General features: G+C 48.6%; 2 protein-coding genes across 3 annotated transcripts in view; one reads left to right on the plus strand and one right to left on the minus strand.

Annotated features, from left to right (window-relative positions):
- Nucleotides 1-8,441, plus strand: XKR8 (XK related 8). Its single transcript, XM_027059923.2, has 3 exons — nucleotides 1-820; nucleotides 3,028-3,224; nucleotides 4,802-8,441. Exons 1-3 carry the CDS (start codon nucleotides 528-530, stop codon nucleotides 5,509-5,511), a joined length of 1,200 nt encoding a protein of 399 aa, XP_026915724.1. The 5' UTR covers nucleotides 1-527; the 3' UTR covers nucleotides 5,512-8,441.
- Nucleotides 8,442-8,956: 515 nt separating this feature from the next.
- The window catches only part of EYA3 (EYA transcriptional coactivator and phosphatase 3), a 96,633-nt gene continuing 87,422 nt past the window's right edge, over nucleotides 8,957-18,167 (minus strand). For both annotated transcript variants that reach the window (XM_015075058.3, XM_015075057.3), the window contains 2 exons: nucleotides 16,253-16,353; nucleotides 8,957-12,630 (listed from right to left, as the gene is read on the minus strand). In XM_015075058.3, coding sequence (XP_014930544.1) covers nucleotides 12,550-12,630; nucleotides 16,253-16,353 — 182 coding nt within the window. In that variant the 3' untranslated portion in view covers nucleotides 8,957-12,549. The remainder of the gene's footprint in view (nucleotides 12,631-16,252; nucleotides 16,354-18,167) is intronic.

An 18,167-nucleotide genomic window follows, 5' to 3' on the forward strand; every position in this document is an offset into this window, starting at 1 on the left:
CCGCGCTCGTCCGAAGTCGAGGCCTCCTCAGTTCGCGAAGTCCCGCAATCGGGGATCGGAACAGGCCTTTATGTTTTGCAACTATGCGGAAGTGAGGGATCCCAGTTGTTGCTCGGGCGCTACTCTCCCGGCCATTTTTGTCATCTCGGGCCTCCTTTCGCCTCAACTGCAAAACGAGGCAATTAGAAGTTTGCTGAGCTAAGTAAGGGCAGTGTGCCCGGGCCGGTCGTAGCGGTCCTCGGGGCCCAGCGGGGCTGGGTGCGGGTACCCCTACGCCGGTTGGGGGAACGCAGCCGCGGGCGTCCGTCTGGGGCGCAGACGGAAACAGGTGGGGTCGGCGGACGCCCCAGCCGCGGGGTCCCGGGGCCTTGCTCCTCCCCGGACAGGGCGGGACGGGGAAGTCCCGCCCAGAAGGCCCGGGCCCTGGAGCTGGGCGGCCCCTGGAGCTGCGCCCGCCTCCTTCCTGCCGCGGCGACCCCGGGCTCAGAGGGCGGGTCTGAGCCCAGAGGGGGAGAGGCTGGCGGGTCATGCCCTGGTTGCCCCGCGCCGCGCTCCTTTGGGACCTGGTCCTGGGCTTTTTGGGCACCGCCGCCTTCCTGGTCGACCTGGGCGCCGACCTCTGGGCCGCCGTCCAGTATGTGCTCAGCGGCCGCTACCTGTGGGCCGCGCTGGTGCTGGCGCTGCTGGGCCTCGCGTCTGTGGCGCTGCAGCTCTTCAGCTGGGTCTGGTTGCGCGCCGACCCCGTCGGCTTGCACGCGTCCCAGCCCCCAGGCCGCTGCCTGGCACTGCTGCATCTCTTGCAGCTGGGCTACCTGTACAGGTGAGCGCCCCGCCCTCGGGGGGAGGGAAGAGGGACGGAGCCCAGCGGCACCTGCAGCTGGGCTAGTAGCACAGGGGAGAGCATGGACACCGGGGAGGGGCTGGGAAGGAGAGGATGGGGACCCGGGGGGGAAGCCAAGCCCTTGTGTGCACCTCTGCCTACAGGTGAGCTCCCCGCCCCTAAAGAAAGAGAACACCCGCTGACAGCCGTCAGAGCCCAGCTAGTCCTACCCTCTGGCACGGGGGAAGAAACTGAAGCCCAGAGAAGAAAAGGAGGCACATGATTTGGAGCCCGACCTCTCTGGGATCCAGTCCTAGCTAATTTACCATCTGTGGCGTCATTCCTGCGGTTCTCTGAGCCTCGGTTTCCTCCTATGTTAAAAGGCGGCAGTAATCGAGAGACATCTCTGGCAGGGGCGGGGGGGCTATTGTGAGGAGCGAAGGCAAGAGTGGGAACGTGACTAGCATGGTGCCGGGGGTCTTGGCAGAATCTAGGGTAATGGCAGACCCAGGTGTTCCTTTTGGCTGTGGATGGGGCCTTGGGCGAGTCACTTGAGCCCTCTGGGTCCCAGTTTACTCTTTGTTCCAGTGGGGATGGTTATAGTGCCTGCCTCAGTTTGGGAGGGATTAAACGAACTAAGACCTGTAAGTTGCTTTGATGCAGAGTAAGCATTCGACAAATGTCAGCCAGCTTGATTACTTGGGTCCCTGGGGAGCTTCAGCAGCCGGGACCCCCCAGAGCAGAGCCCGTTCTCTCAGCCCTTCTTTCCCACTTTTGTTCTCCCTGCCCCACCCCCGCACCCCCAGCGCCAGCAAGAGGGCAGAGATGGGGTCTGACTCATCCATGCCCCTTGAGCCAGCCAGGGCCGGGCACAGGCTGGGGCCCAGCAAATCTGTGTGGATTGTACTCCTTTTCAGCACTGGCAGGGCCCCCTCGAGTTGAGGAAACTGAAACCAAGGGATCAGAGCTGAGTGATGAAGTCAGGACGTGATGTGATCTGGGTAGGGATGGGGTGGCTGGAGGCGGGATCTGCTCTCGAATCCATTTCACAGATGCTCTCCACATCTTGCTTTGACGAAGCTGCGTTGAGTCTCCAGGGGTGGACAAGAGGAGCTTGGAATCTTGGAGTTTTGCCTGAGGGACTGCACAGGCATCAGTTACGTGCCAGCCGGGCATGAAGGGGTGCACCTACCCCGTCCCAGTGGGCCTCAATGAGCCCTGAATCCATAACTGTATCATGTGTCTTCCCTTCTGTTTCTGCTGAGCACGAGGCAGACGGCCTATACTGAACTTTGGTTTTGAAAATGGGGTCTCTACCTGTCTGTGACTAGACTGAGGCGGGGCCCTTGGGGACCAGAGGCAGAGGCTCCTGCTGAGGGAGAGCCCCAACCTGGGCCTGCCCCCCTGCTCCCTTAGTGTATTGTCAAGTCTGTCCGGGAAAAGTGACAGTAAATGTCTGATGAATGAATTCACAGTGAGTGAATGGGCTCACCTCCCAGTGGACAACCGAGGTCAGTTCTGGGTCGGGGAGATCTTGGGGCACCTTCCACTACCTCCCTCATGCCAATGGGTCGGTCACCCATGCCTATCTCTCCAGCCTCTGGGCTCGCTTTTAACTCTGCCTTGGACTCCATGCCCATCACTCTGGGCAGTTCTCTTAAATGGATCTGTGCTTCCATTCTAACCCCTCCATCCCTCCCACATCTCCACAGCCAGGGTGATCTTTCCATAGCACAGTCTGACCTATTTTGCCCCGGCTCAGAAGCTCTCAGTGGCCCCCCCTTCCCCACAGGATCCTAAGAAATTCTTATGCTTGCTAACATTTGAGAACTATCACCTGAGGCAATTTCATAGTATGCCTTTGAAATTCAGACAGCTTTGGGTTCAAATCCTGTTTCCACCATTTATTAGCGCTTTCGTCCTGTTTCCCTATCTGTCAAATGGGGATGTTGTAAGGAGTACATGGGACAAGGTTTGTGATGACCTTGGGACGTGCTGGCCAGCTGGAGCGGCGGTAGTTGTATTGATCCCCACTTTACGATGGGAAACAAGTTCAGTGAGGTTAAGTCACTGGTGCCCAAGGCCCCACGGCATGTAAGTGACAGACTAGGATCGGAGCCCGTCCGCATCTACCCAGTGGGGGAGGGAAGGTGGAACATCGCAGGACACTAACCTGGCCCCTTGGGGCATCCGTATGTGCTGCCTAGGTGCGTGCAGGGGCTGCAGCAGGGGCTGCTGGTGTGGCAGCAGGAGGCGCCCTCTGACTTTGACCTGGCTTATGCCGACTTCCTGACTCTGGACATCAGCATGCTGCGGCTCTTTGAGACCTTCTTGGAGACGACTCCACAGCTCACGCTGGTGCTGGCCATTGTGTTGCAGAGCGGCCGGGCCGAGTCCTACCAATGTGAGTGATGGGGCCAGTGGCCAGCCCCCCTTTTCATGGCTTGGGAAATCTTCCGACAAATGTCAGGAGTGTTTTCACTCTTTTATAAAAGCTGCTTAGAAAACAGGAGAATACCCTTTAGCCCGGCAGGTCTGCGTTCAACCCTTTAGCCTTCTGAGTCAGGATGAATGACAGTAACAGCGGCCATGACGATCGAGGGCCAGCTATCAGCCGGGCCCCCTGTAAAGTGCTGTATGGTCGGCATTACTCCCACGCACAGCAGCCCTACAGGTTGTGCTACGTTTCTCTCCATTTTACCTGAGAGGGAAGAGGTGCAGAAAGGTGAAGTAATCTGCCCGGGGCACATAGCATCCACTGGGCACGTATTTTTGTCCGTTTGAGGGATGTGGGTGTCTAGGATCAGGGCTACATGGAGCCAGTCTACACTGTATGTGCATGGGAGGCAGGGAGTGAGGGAAGAGACAGCTTTTCCTAACTTTATTTAGTGAACATTTATTTAGCTGCTATTATGTGCCAGGTACTGGGCTCCAGGGGTCCCAGCGGAGCAGAATGTTTCGTCCCCTCAAGGAGCTCGGAGACAAGGAGATTGATAATTACCGTGTGCTAAGACTCCAGACAGAAGCGGCTGAGATGTTACAGGTCACCTGCAGAGCGGGGTGGGGTGGAGTGGGGTCAGGATAAGTGTCCTCAGGGGCCATTCAGGCTGGAACTCGCAGGGCACGTGCTCCTGGTCTACCTAACATTGTGGGCTAAGCTTGTCCAGGTCAGAGAATGTGGTGTGCTGGGCAAACTGGAAGGATATCAGCCAGGTAGTTTGAAAGGGACATGGGCCACAGATCTGCTTCCAGGGTGGGGGTGGGCTTCCTAGTCCATAACAGGTTCCCAGTAAACACCTGTTGACTGACCACCGTGGGAAAGGGCAGGGGAGGAAGCATTCTAGAGACATTCCAGCGCTGCTTCTATCCCTCCCTGGAGGTCCAGTGCTTCTAGTCCAGGGTGGGCGACCAGGAGGTGGGATAGAATCTCCACCGTAACCTTGGAGTGTCGAGAAATCAAGCAAGACGAAGGCCCAGCCTGAGCTGAGACATCCTATCTGTGTGGCAGAGACATCCCTCCTGGCCCGGAGTGCGGCTTCACCCAGGAAACCCTGGGATTTCCTGCTTCCATTTCTGAGACCACAGAAGGGGAACTGGGATTGCTGATTTTCAGTCCCAAGAAAGCCTTGGGCTCTTCCGGGAAAGGAAGGGGTTACAGGGCCCCAGAAGATGCTCAGGGTGTGGCCAGGGCCCGGGGTCCTGGATGCTGGGTGACAGGGTGCAGATGAGGGTAAGTCACACCCCCTTCATCCGTGAAGAATATCACCATGGTAGTACCTGAAAAGTAAAGCTTTGTGGTGCAGGGCAGACTCCATATTTGAACCCCAGCTCGGTGTTTGGTTGCCTGAACGGATGTTTTCCAGGTGTAGTTTCCCTTCAGCTATCAGGGGCTGCCACACCCACCTCTGGGGGGCTGTGACCGCTAGGGAGCGCCAGGCAGGCTGCCCACAGGGCTCACCTGTTTCCACTTGCTCTCTGTAGGGGTCGGCATCTGCACATCCTTCGTGGGTATCTCGTGGGCTCTGCTTGACTACCACCGGGCCTTGCGCACCTGCCTCCCCTCCAAGCCGCCCCTGGGGCCAGGCTCCTCTGTGGTCTACTTCCTGTGGAACCTGCTGCTGCTGTGGCCCCGAGTCTTCGTCGTGGCCCTCTTCTCAGCTCTCTTCCCCCACTATGTGGCTCTGCACTTCTTGGGCCTGTGGCTGGTACTGCTCTTCTGGGTCTGGCTTCAGGGCACGGACTTCATGCCAGATTCCTGCTCCGAGTGGCTGTACCGGGCAACCGTGGCCACCATTCTTTATTTCTCCTGGTTCAACGTGGCCGAGGGCCGTACCCGAGGCCGCGCCGCCATCCACCTGGTGTTCCTCCTGAGTGACAGTGTTCTCATGGCGGTCACTTGGCTGACTCACATCGCCTGGCTGCCCAGTGGGATCCCACTGCAGACGTTGCTGCCTGTGGGCGGCGTCTGCGTCCTCCTGGGCCTGGCTCTGCGGCTTGTCTACTACCGCTGGCTGCACCCTAGCTGCCGCTGGGAGCCTGACCGCGTGGATGGGACCCGAGGCCTCGGCTCCCTCGAGTGGCGTCGGCTGCCTCAGAACAGGCGCATGGCCCAGTTGGCTCAGAACTTTTTCCCCAGGGTTAGGGATGAGGCTGCTTTGCCACAGAAGGGAGAGGTGAACGGGGTCCTTTGAGGCAGGGTCAGACCCAGCAGGGGACAGAACAGATGGCATCAGTTGGTGGAGCCGATTCACTCTTGATTCACTCAAGAAGCACTTAATGCCTGATGTGCCGGGCACTGGAGACCAGAGCTGAATAAGGCAGAGGCCTGATTTCAAGGACAAGAACGAGATGAGAAAGGCTGGGCCCTGGAGGCTCAAGGGCCCTAGTTATGTACAAGGCACTTTGGGAGGAAAGAAGAGACCCCCCCCCCTTCCCCTGCCAACCAGTATAGCTGGTGCCCCAAAGTTCCTAGTGCTGGCATTTTCACCTCCCTGGCCACCTCTAAAATTGGTAGAGGTGCTGTCCTACCCCTTGGTTTCCGTATCCTGGGCTAGAAGGTCCAGGACCTGCAGGATGTGTTCTCCAGAATTCTTCCTCCCTGCCCCACCCGTCATTCAGTTCATTCAACAAATGTTTACTGGGAGCAATTTCTGTGCCAGGAACATTCTATCCTTGGGACCTGAGCAGGGTCAGCTGCCACCCGAGCTTCATCTCTTACCCTCTCCAGCTACTCCTGAGTAAGCTGTCACGGTGGAAGCCGGGGATGTCCAACTAGTGGCCCCTGTCAACCTTCCCAAGGCCTCTGTGCCGCTGGCCCCGACTCTGGTCCTGCTCTCTAGGGGCCACCTTTCAACCAAGTGCTTCTGAATCTGTGGTCTGGGCCAGGGCTCAGCCCAGAATGTTTCTTATACTTTAGGCAGTACACTTTCTACCTCAGAGTTGATGTGGAGAGGAAGAGGTGTGTGCGCATATGTGTCTCTGCAAGTGGACACGTGTGTGTTGTTTTTGTTCAGTATTATTAAACAGTATTATTACAGTATTATTAAAACCTCATGGAACCCTCCAACCTGGTCGTGTCACTGAACTAAATCTAGAGTTCAAAGCCACCTGGAAAGAAGGGCCAGGGACATGAAGTTCACCCCTTAAAATCGATAAAGGTCCTGGGACCAGAGAAGACAGCTGGCACAGGCTGGACTTCTCAAGCTTGTTCTCCAAGTTTCGGAGATGGTAAGCCACTGCGGGTTGATGGTCGCCAGGTGGGCATCAGAACCCAGATCTGGAGCGAGGCTAGTGTGTGCTGTTAACCTGCTGTGCTGCTAGGCTGGCAGGAGTAGCCACAAACGCCTTTAGTATCAGGAAGTGAGTACCAGAGCCTGGGTGAAGAAAGGTCTTTTTGCTGGGGGCTCAGGGAGCAGGTCAGTGAAGAGGCAGCTTAGGGGATGTGGGTGGTCAGTGATGCCAGGGAAGTGCAACTTTAGTTGCTCTGGAAGGTTTGGGGTTTGGGGCAACAAGGAAAAGGAAAAGGGCACTGGAGAGAAGAAAAGGTGCAGTCATCCCCTTGAGGGGACCCAGGATCGTCTCAGTTCTATTATTCATTTTAGTGCAGACACAATAAACAGGATAAATAAAACTGTATGAGAGAGTGTAAAAGAAGGAAAGGGCACAGGGAGAGGTGAATGCATGCTGTGGGTGGGAGTTAGAATTTTATATAATGGCCAGGGGATGCGTCCCTGAGAAATGGATTCAGTCCTGAAGGAGATGAGGGTCAGAACCACACAGGTGCACTGTATCCCAGAGACCAAATCAGCAGCGACTGGTGGGGGAGGCTTGTGTGGCTACACTGGCCTAGAGCCAAGGATGCCGGAGATAATGGTTGGGGCGGGGGGAGGGCGCGGGGAGGCCCTGCTTCCTGACATACATAGAAAGGTAAGGCTGAAAGGATCTCTAGGATCAATCCGCCCAGTGATTCCCAGATTTGAATTTCACGGATCCGTAAAATGGCCCACATGGCTACCAACTTAATTTTAACAGAAGGCAGTAAAAACTACCAACCAATATTTTCATCATCTCAGGATAGGATATTAACAGCCTCAGAAAAATGACCATTCTTTTGACTACATTTAAATACACAGAAACACATCCCATAAGTAAAATCACTGTGATTTTTTTCAACTCACTGGGAATATCAAGGGTTGAGACTGCAGTGGGTGGGCTTAACGCCCAAACTAGTCTCCGACATTTCCTAACGGTTTCACTAACACAAATATTGTGCTATTTACTTTTCCATGCTTCTTCCTGTCATACATGGAGATTGGGTTCAGGGGAAAGGCCATATATACTCAAAGAGAAGACAGTGTTTTAGGCAATTCCCCACTTTCCCCTGAGAAAAATCCAAAAAATGTGTTTTTACCGTTTTGGCTAAATCTATAATCACTGAATGAAATTATCAAATGATGGTAATATGTAATTAAATTGAAACAACATAGTGTACTACCTAAAACCTGTGGAACGAAGCAGTCACTTCTTCATTTGTATATAGTTTACAGTTTTGTTTTTTTTTTAACATTTATTTATTTTTGAGACAGCATGAACAGGGGAGGGTCAGAGGAAGAGGGAGACATAGAATCTGAAACAGGCTCCAGGCTCTGAGCTGTCAGCACAGAGCCCGATGCGGGGCTCGAACCCACAGACCACGAGATCATGACCTGAGCCGAAGTCGGACACTTAACGGACTGAGCCAGCCAGGCGCCCCTATAGTTTACAGTTTTAAAAAGATGACAGTGACATTATTTACAATTAGAAATTTCAAGATTCCTATTAAGATTTTTTTTTTTTTTTTGGTAGAGACAGAGAGCCCATGTGAGGGGCAGAGAGAGAGAATCCCAAGTAGGCTCCACGCCCAGTGCAGAGCTCAACCCGGGGCCTGATCTCATGACTGTGAGATCATGACTTAAGCTGAAATCCAGTTGGGACGCTTAACCGACTGAGCCACCCAGGGCCCCAAGGCAATGCCCTTTTCTAAGGGGGAATTGATCTGGGAAAAAATACATCTTACAGTCTGACATGTGTGGTACTTGGAAGCTATACCCAAATTCTGGCCTCCTTCACTGGAATAAAAGGCAAATAGATTCTCAACTGTTTTCCAAACCAGTGAGGGACAGTCAGACTCGAATTTGAAGAAATGAAATGAGAAAAAATAGTTGATGTGACATGAAATCAGGCCAAATCAAGCAAGGTTTGGTACCAGTTTGTCAGTTTTATTGCTTTTGCATTTTCAGCTCATCACAGCAAGGTATTGATTTCTCTTTAAGTTTTAGCACATTTGACAGCAAATGAAAGCTCTGATCATTCCAGTCCTAAACTTTAAAAAGCAATAGATTTTAGAAACAATTAAGAAATAAACTTTCCACTGCAAGTTATTTTAAAATATTTCTGTTATTTCCCCCATGTACATTTATTTATACCAAATTTTTTTTTTTTTTTACTTTTTTGATGAAATTAATGACTGAATTATTGAAAGGGTGCCATCATTCTAACGAGCTCTTCAGATTTTCTTCTAATGAAGGCCTATTTAGAGCCTACTTTGCTGGGCAACTGGGCTGATCCTACTCAGAAAAGACACAGGAGCAAACTGTATAGAAAATAAAAACTTTATTCTTTCAAGTTTATAAGATAGTTCCCATTACATATAACATTATGGTCAAGGACTCTACACAGCCACGAATGCCCGCAGTCACATAAATATATCCAATCCACTCAATGCCTTCTCCTGCTAAGTGAGGCATCAGAAGTCCAGAGGGTCATGTTTTGAATAGAAGTTATCCTTAATGAGATGGCTCCTGTCAGTGCATCAGGAACTAGCCAAGGAGCCTTGCTTGTTGGAGCTGACTCAGAGAGGAAGGGACAGAGGGCCTGCTAATCAGGGATGGGACAGAACTAGATTTTCCCTCATAGTTTAAGATATTTTAGAATCCCAGAATTCAGATTTGGCTTCTTTGTAAGTGTGAACATCTGGAGAGTTCCAACTTTTGGATGAAAACGGAAACCAATTTAGTGGTAAGAAGTAGAAGCCTCCTCAAGAAGGCCCCTAACTGCCCCCCTTCTACAGGAGTTAGGAGAGGAAGACCCAAACTCACCACCGTTGGCTTAGACCAGGAAGGGGAAGAATGTGGCTCTGCCTCTATACTCCTCTCCCCCATGGTTCAGTGGCACTGACACCCATTCAAAGCAGTGAACATCTTGGTGCTCCACATGCTGCAGCTAGAGTTTGCCAATCAGGTTCTACCTGGAGCTTTAAAGGTGAGTTTGTGTAAACTGCGAACAAGCTGTGGCACAAGTCTCCTGGGACACTAGCTTTGCCCCCCACCCCCAACTTGCAGAAGACAGGAACACCCCAAACCAAATAAAAGCCCAAATAGGCATCTAAATCTGGAACAGGCATCTATTCTCCTGGACACCAGCAGCCGCCCCAGGGGCATTGGGACAGAGTGATGCTAAGGCACAGTCAGTTTTACATTCGAAAGTCAAGCCACCTCTTAAACCCAGGACACATCTGACAACTTCAGATCCCGTACTAGAGACAGTCCTCACCGTGAAATGTGCAGACCCATCTTATAGAACCCACAGTGCCCAGCTGGGGGACAGACTCATCACGTGGCTAATTTCCTGGGGACACTTTCACATAAAGAGGCTTCCCTCTTGAAGAAATGACCCACTGTATCCTTTGGCCCTCAGCTTCCAAGAGCTCTTGGTGCTACCCACTTACTTTCCTTTCCAGATCTTTGTGCTGGGGAGGAAGAAAACACAGGGTAAAAGAAGAACACTGCATTCTCTGGACAACTCACTTTGGCAAAGAGGAATCAGGAAGCTCCCACCTTCTGTCTGCCTTATAAGGAGGGCAGCAATAACCAGAAAAATGCAGAGGTTGTTCTGCTCAATAGAGCTTCCTCACCTCTTTTAGCCAATTTCAAGTTCCTTTTGCAAAGACTGAAGCTGGGCAGTCACGGCGGGGAGGAGGAAATGCCATTGAAAGAGGGGTCCAAGTCATATTACAGGGATAAAGAGCTTCTCCCAAAGGGCAGGGAGAGGGAAGTGTTTGCGTGTGGACCTATGTGCATGATGGGGGTACCCACATCCACAGCCTCACGAGCCTGAAGTATAGTGCCAACCAGATGGCCTATGTCCAGTGCAAGAAACCAACAGTTAATACTGCCAGTATGGGGAGAGCTTGGGCCCTGGAAGAAAGACCCATCATGGAGATTTCTAGGATCAATTATCAAGCAAGGCAGAGCAGCATCTGGACAGCTATGCTGAACATAGACCATGGAAAGTTGGCCTCAGAGTACATGCCCCGTCTCTTCCCCCACCTGCCAATGGAGACAAGGCCAAAGAGGCAGCTGAGTCATGAGCACTGACTTCAACTCCTCCCCCAAAACTGTTCCCCTAAAATTGTGAGTAATGAAGCACTTTCTCAATCAGTTCTGAAGGAATGTGTATATCAGCCTTTCTCTGCTGCTATTTGGGTGGCCTGGCATTGGAAGGAGTCTGGCCTCTTTATGCTGCAACATCTCTGGAAATGGATATGCAGTGTCCTGGAGGGCAGGCAATTATAGCTGGGGTTGGTCAAGGGATGCCTCCTACTGAGGACCCAGACTGCATACCTGAGGTGCTTAGATGATTACCTTTCTCCATGCGGCCTGGGAGAGGCTGAACTTCCTCAGCTCTAGGGAGTCGATCGTGCCTGAGCAGATGCCCTGGTTGGTCTTGGAGGGATGAAGCATCCACAAACACAGCTGGGCTGTAAGGCTGGGATTAGTTGCCCGGCACCCACCGATCTTCCCAGAGGTCAGGGTGAGAGATGTTCCTCCATTTGGCCCAGGAGTAAATGTTCAGGCATAGAATAGGGCTCCAGCACCCTCATTTAAATCAGGAAAGTCTTTCTGGCCTTCTGTTTTCCCATTTTATAATGGGATTTGAGAAGCAGGCAGAGATCTGGGTAAATATATGCCCAGAATACCTTTCTTGGCTTAAGGGCTTCAAAGGAAGTCAAATGTAGTTAGGAGTCTATTCTTAGACTTGATTTAACTTCTTGGGTCCAAAGCCGAAGGATTGGCCAGAGCTGCATGGAGGTGGATGTGAGGTACAGAAGGCAGGAAAGGGGCAAGAATCTAGTACTGATGACTAAGAAGGAAGAGAAGGCTGTAGGGGTGAGCATCTGTTGGGGAAGGGTGCTTCTCTGCAGGAGGAAAAGATGGAATCTTCTTGTTCCAAGAGCCAAAGCAGCAGAAATTCATACGAAGCCTTAGTCCTTTTCCTCCAGTTTGGAGGTAAGCCCACTGGGACACAGCCTTTGGATAGAGGCAAGCTGAAGGCTTAGAATTTACTGTCTTAAGAGGGGGAACTTCTAGGGTTGTGCCATTTGGTTAAAGGGGGACAGGGATTGGAAAAGCGACTAAGGCTTCTAGGATGGGAAACACCAAAGTCTAAAGTTAATCAGTGTCCAGTGCCCCACAGTTCAGCAAACTAGGAGATGGAAGAACAGGAAGGAAACCACCCTAGAGAGCAGACCACTGGAGCAGCTAAAGAGGTGCTACTGTCACAGAGAGGTATTTTAGATATTTCAATCGCTATTTTCCAAGGAAACTTTACACACCCCTTTCTTGCTAGAAAAAGAAAGGAGGGAAAACCTGCTTCAGAGACCAGACCCTTAACTATAAAAATAACATGTACATTCCCTGGGAATATGTTCTACAGCTAAGGAGATTACAAAGACTGCGAGAGATGGTGTCACAAAAGTCTGCCACATTTATCCTGTTAACTGCAAGTTCAGAGCAGTTCTCAAACTGGTCATGAACTAAGAGCGCAACTCTGCCCCAAGAATTTCCTTTTCTTTTCTTCATTTTTTGAAACAAAATCAAACAAAACAAAAACCAGAAGAATTAAAAGCACTGTAGCTGCGGTGAGTCTATTGTTCTCTCAATCCAACTGTCTCCTGCCTCTACACGAGGATGAACACGGGGCTGCAGCTCACTCTTAGCAAAAATAAGCTTCATCCCTTGCAGCTGTTGGTTCTGTGTTCTCACCAGTGTTCCGTGGAGAAAGAGAGAGAGACACGCACACACAGAGACAGAGACAGAGACAGAGACAGAGAGAGTTCCCAGACAGTTTCAGTCTCTAGCTCCCTTCAGGAGTGAAAAGGAGCTCATGGGGAAGGGTCTTCATTCCAGTTCTTAGAGAAAATCAAGCTCCAAAGCCTGGTGGAGGGACACTAGGTCTCCATGGTTTGTGATTCTCCAGAAAGGCATGTTGTGCTGGAAGAGAGGGGACAGTTGATAGTTGATTAACCCAACTTCTTTTGGGAGCTCATATTTATCCATATACCCATTCCTCTCACCAAGATACTTGGTACTCCTCTCTACTTCTGCCCACCTTCTAGGGCTATTATAAGGATCAAGTGAGTCATATGCGTAAGGACTTTGTACACTATAGGACACTTTACAAAAGTGAGAGATTTTTTATTAGGTCTTTAGTGGTAAGTGTGCATTTATGATATATGCTCATTCTAGCTACTACATAGGGTCTTTAGGATCAAATAAAATGACCCACACAAGAAATCAGTATTAATATTACATTGCTTTTTTATAGATGGTTAGTAAGTTTCAGAGCTACAAAGCCCATATCTTGTTTACGGCTAAGATGCAGCATACATACATCTGAGAAATAATAATCCCATTTACTATGTTGTCAGAATCCTGTGCAGAATACTGTGTGTTCTGGAAGCCACTTAAAAAAATTATTCAGCAAAACTAAAAGGCAACCAACAAAATGGGAGAAGATATTTGCAAACGACATATCAGATAAAGGGTTACTATCAAAATCTATAAAGAACTTATCAAAGTCAACACCCAAAAAACAAATAATCCAGAAGAAGAAATGGGCAAAAGACATGAATAGACACTTCTCCAAAGAAGACATCCAGATAGCCAACCGACACATGAAAAAATGCTCAACATCACTCATCATCAGGGAAATACAAATCAAAACCACAGTGAGATACCACCTCAAAACAGTCAGAATGGCTAACATGAACAGCTCAGGCAACAAGAGATGTTTGCAAGGATGCGGAGAAAGAGTATCTCTTTTGCACTACTGGTGGGAATGCAAACTGGTGCAGACACTCTGGAAAACAGTATGGAGGTTCCTCAAAAAACTAAAAATAGAACTACCCTACGACCCAGCAATTGCACTAGTAGGCATTTATCCAAGGGACACGGGTGTGCTGTTTCAAAGGGACACATGCACCCCCATGTTTATAGCAGCACTATCAACAATAGCCAAAGTATGGAAAGAGCCCAAATGTCCATTGATGGATGAATGGATAAAGAATGGAGTATTACTCAGCAATCAAAACTAGAGAAGGCAAATATCCTATGACTTCACTCATATGAGGACTTTAAGATACAAAACAGATGAACATAAGGGAAGGGAAGCAAAAAATAATATAAAAACAGGGAGGGGGACAAAACAAGACACTCCTAAATATGGAGAACAAACAGAGGGTTACTGGAGGGGGGAGGGGGGAGGGGCTAAATGGGGAAGGGGCATTAAGGAACCTACTCCTGAAATCACTGTTGCCCTATATGCTAACTTGGATACAAATTAAAAAAAAATTAAACTAAAAAAAATTTTTTGTTCCTGGAAGCCACATTTTAAAGAAGGGATCTGAAAAATCCAAGTGTTGGAAACCACGTTCTATGAAGCTGAAGGGGATTAGCTCTACTGACTGTTTTGCTCAAATTGGTTGCAAATTACCTGGAACGCTGAAGTCCTACAACAGTTATTTTGGCATGCAGCTCAGGGTTTTTTCGAGCATGCTGCTCACACATAATATTTAAAGGGCTTTTAATATGCAGAAGAGGAAACAGACGTGTTATGCTGTGCTCAGGACTAGGACCAGGATGTGAAAGTTAGAGACATGAGTTTTAGTTCTGTGGAAGGAGGAACATCCTAACAGCTTGGGTGGCCCCATGGTAGAACAGGACACCTAGGAAGCGGACTCCCCATTCTTGGGTTTATTCAAGCGAGAATCAGAACGTCTTCTGTCAAAGTGGCTGCAGAAAAGGTCCCTCACAGGGTAGAGGTTGAACTGGATGGAACTCTAAAGGCATTTTCCAATGGGTATATCAATAATAGATGATTTTTTTTTTTTTTTAAAGAAGCCAGTTGGACATCACTTTGGCTTCTGCAGTTAATATTCTTTTTTGTTTTAATTGTTTACTTATTTATTTTTAAATTCATTCATTTACTTTGAGACAGACAGAGAGCGCGCTTGCAGGGGAGGGGTAGAGAGAATCCCAAGCAGGCTCCGCACTGTCAGCGCAGAGCGTGACATGGGGCTCAGACTCACAAACTGTGAGATCATAACCTGAGCAGAAATCAAGAGTCAGGTGCTTAACCAACTGAGCCACCCGGGTGCCCCTCAATGGTAGATGATTACAGGCATCAGCTTAGAGGCACCAACTCTGCTAATGACTGAAGTTGTTCTTTTTTTTTAATTTTTTTTTTAACGTTTATTTATTTTTGAGACAGAGAGAGACAGAGCATGAACAGGGGAGGGGCAGAGAGAGCGGGAGACACAGAATCTGAAACAGGCTCCAGGCTCCGAGCCGTCAGCCCAGAGCCCGACGCGGGGCTCGAACTCACGGACCGCGAGATCGTGACCTGAGCCGAAGTCGGCCGCTTAACCGACTGAGCCACCCAGGCGCCCCTGAAGTTGTTCTTTATCTCCCCCGCTCCCTTCTTCAAACCAAGAAGCACTGATGCCTCCATCTACTAGTTTCTAGTGTCTTTCCCAGAGGGCAACAAGTACTTTAGAATCAAAGCCTCAGAGATAACACATGAGAAAAAAAGAAAAAGAAAAAGAAAGAAATGCTACATAAAATGGTAAATGAAAACATTATGAGGTAATCATGCCACCAGATTACCAATCACACAGTTTATTAATAGTGGAAGTTTTTACATTAACTGGGTGAAGAAATCAGGACAGCTGGTCCTAGTTGGCAACCTACCACCTCCAAGTCTAAGAAACAGAGTTGCTGGAAAGAAACTAGGGTAGAGGAAAAGAACTTCTGCAGATCCATTTAATAAATGCAGAGGAGGATAAGTAAACTGTCCAAAGCCACACAGCTAAATAAACAGATGAGATCTGAACCAATCTACTGTTAGATTACAGAGCCAAGACTCTTTCATCTACTGTTTCCTGTATTAAGATGAGGTGACCTGGAGTTGGGACCTGCATAGTGAGGAGGTTAATGTCAGAAGAATCCTTCCTGGGCTTGGAAGCAGAAAGGATTTTATCTAAATTTCTACTTGATTGTAGTGGCTTTTTGAAGATCTAAAGCCTGGAAAAGTCAGAGTGATTTGCTTTTTTTTTTTTTTTTTTTTTAAGAGAGAGAGAGAGAGAGAGAGAGAGAGAGAGAGTGCAAGCATGAGTGGGAGGGAGGGGCAGAGGGAGAGGGGGAGAGAGAAAGAGAATCCCTCTGAGAGGGGCTCAATCCCACGACCCTGGGATCGTGACCTGAGCCGAAATCAAGAGTCAGATGCTCAGCTGACTGAGCCACCCAGGCGCCCCTTTTTGTAGTGAAGTCTCATAGTCTTGGGAAGGCACTGCCCTCTAAGATGAAGATGGAAGATGGGGGTCCCTACAGCAGGGCTCAAAGATTTTAAAATTTGAGTGGCAAACAGAAGGGGGATAAGAAGGATCTAACAACTTATAGGGAAAGCTCTATTTGGGGAAACAAACGAACCTCTTTGAAGAAAAACAGGAGAGAAAGACAAGGGAAAACACTAAAGACACAGCAGATTGCTAAGATTTCTGACTTTTACCATCTTTCTAATTGCTTCATGCATTCCCACACGCACTGTTCTCTTTACCTGTTTGGCTGCAATTTCTTCGTCTCGCCCATCTCCAATCACTACATACGTGACTTTCTTTCCAAACCTAGACACGATTCTCTCGAAGCAGCTCTCCTTACCTGATGAGAAAAAGAAATTTCCCATTAGGACATTCTCCCTACCTTTTTTCAACACCAAAGAGAAGGGCTGCTGCTGGTTCACCTGCCTATGCTTGGGCAGAACAAGTAGCAGCCCATGTGGGTAGTTTGGTGGGGAGTAAGCGTGACAGCTAGAGAGCCAGCAGGCCCGCTACCCAAAGAATGGCAAATTGGGCTATTTAGACAACAATGAAGACATCAGGCTTTCTAGGCATTGTGCTTTCTAGGTTCTTATTTTAATCTTCATATTTAGGGTAAAGCCCCTAAGATCTTAGTGTGGGGAATTTTTATAAATGGGAAGCAAAGGAGCCTAAAAAGTGTGACAGCTGGGATACCACTTCTCTTCTCCCTATCTCCTGTACTTTATAGCTTACAAAGCAGCTTTCAAGGGTACTCCTTTAATGAATTCTCAAAATAATCAGTGAGATAACTACCATTTCATATTTACAGATGAAAATGAGACTGAAAAGATTAGAAACTTGTTCTAGATCACAAACAAGCTAGTAGCTACACTTTGGACTCCTGGTTCCAAGTCTAGGTTCTGGCTATTATGCCATGATGAAAGGATGATTTTGGAGGGAAACGTTTTAGTATAGGAAAAAAAAAAAGTGGAAGCATAAGGTCCTGATTTGTTTGTAACAAGAAATGGGCTAACGGCCATTTTCCTCCCATTCTTCATTTTCCAGAAACAGTCCTAGGCATGGGTCTTATGTCTTTTAGTGGGGTAGAGCCCCAGAGTGCCAATGGATATGGCAGTAAATCTGTCACATGCAGAATATCCTATTATATGTTGTAACTGCAAGCAACTGAGATAGTGTATCTCTGAAACTGACCTTGGGAAAGGGTGATTTAAATCCATGCAGACAGTTGAAAAACACTGGCAATGTATCAAAATTCAAATCCCATGTGAAACACACCAGAAAGATGCACAGATGATACTGGTGTAGGAAAGATACTTTAGTTGCATAAGTAAACAAAAAGGCAATTATCTCCCTTGCTCTTTTCACCATCTTAGACTTTATTTCCCTGTTTCTGTTAGGCAAAGTCCTAACTCTGCTTTCTTCTTCATTCTGCCCCATTAACCTCATCCTTTCTTCTTACCAGACCAGTGACTTAGCACCAAGGTTCCTGAGTGAGGAAGAAAAAAGTGCCTCTTCCTCAAGGCACTTGACTGCCATCTGCTGGAAAACTGTTGCAATAAGTATATAAATACATGAACTGGAGAAGACTAGATCGTAATTGACAAGAAAACCTATACACCTTTACTCAGAAGTCCTGCTTGGCACATCTAAGCAACTGCAAGTCTTTGAAATCTCTAGCCCAACTGGCACCTCAAACCAGGTGAACTAGTCACCTGGACCAAACACTAGTCCACTTTGGGCTTCAGTCTCCCACTTGTAATAAAAAGCTTGGCTCAGGTGCCCTCAGGTCCCTTTCAGTGCTAACACTTTGCAATAGCATTGTGATGTTGGACATTCGAATCAGGCAATTCAATGTTTGCAGAGTAAATGCATATTAATCTCATAAATGATTCAGTAGATGACTATAATCCATGTTTTGAGCCCCGATTCAAATATTAAATATTTCCACTAATAATAAATTTTTATTATGTTCAAAGAGCTGTCTTAATTCCATTCCAAATATTACATCCTTATGACCTAAGCCAACCACTGCCAGACCCAGTCTACTTTATGATCTGTCTACAGAAAAAAACCTTAAATCAGATTTTAGACTTTTTTCCCAAGACCCAACAAAGGAAATGTCTCCTATTTAGAGGACAAGGACACAAGAGATGT

The sequence above is a fragment of the Acinonyx jubatus genome, chromosome C1 (genome assembly GCF_027475565.1).
Source record: "Acinonyx jubatus isolate Ajub_Pintada_27869175 chromosome C1, VMU_Ajub_asm_v1.0, whole genome shotgun sequence".
Lineage (NCBI taxonomy): Eukaryota > Metazoa > Chordata > Mammalia > Carnivora > Felidae > Acinonyx > Acinonyx jubatus.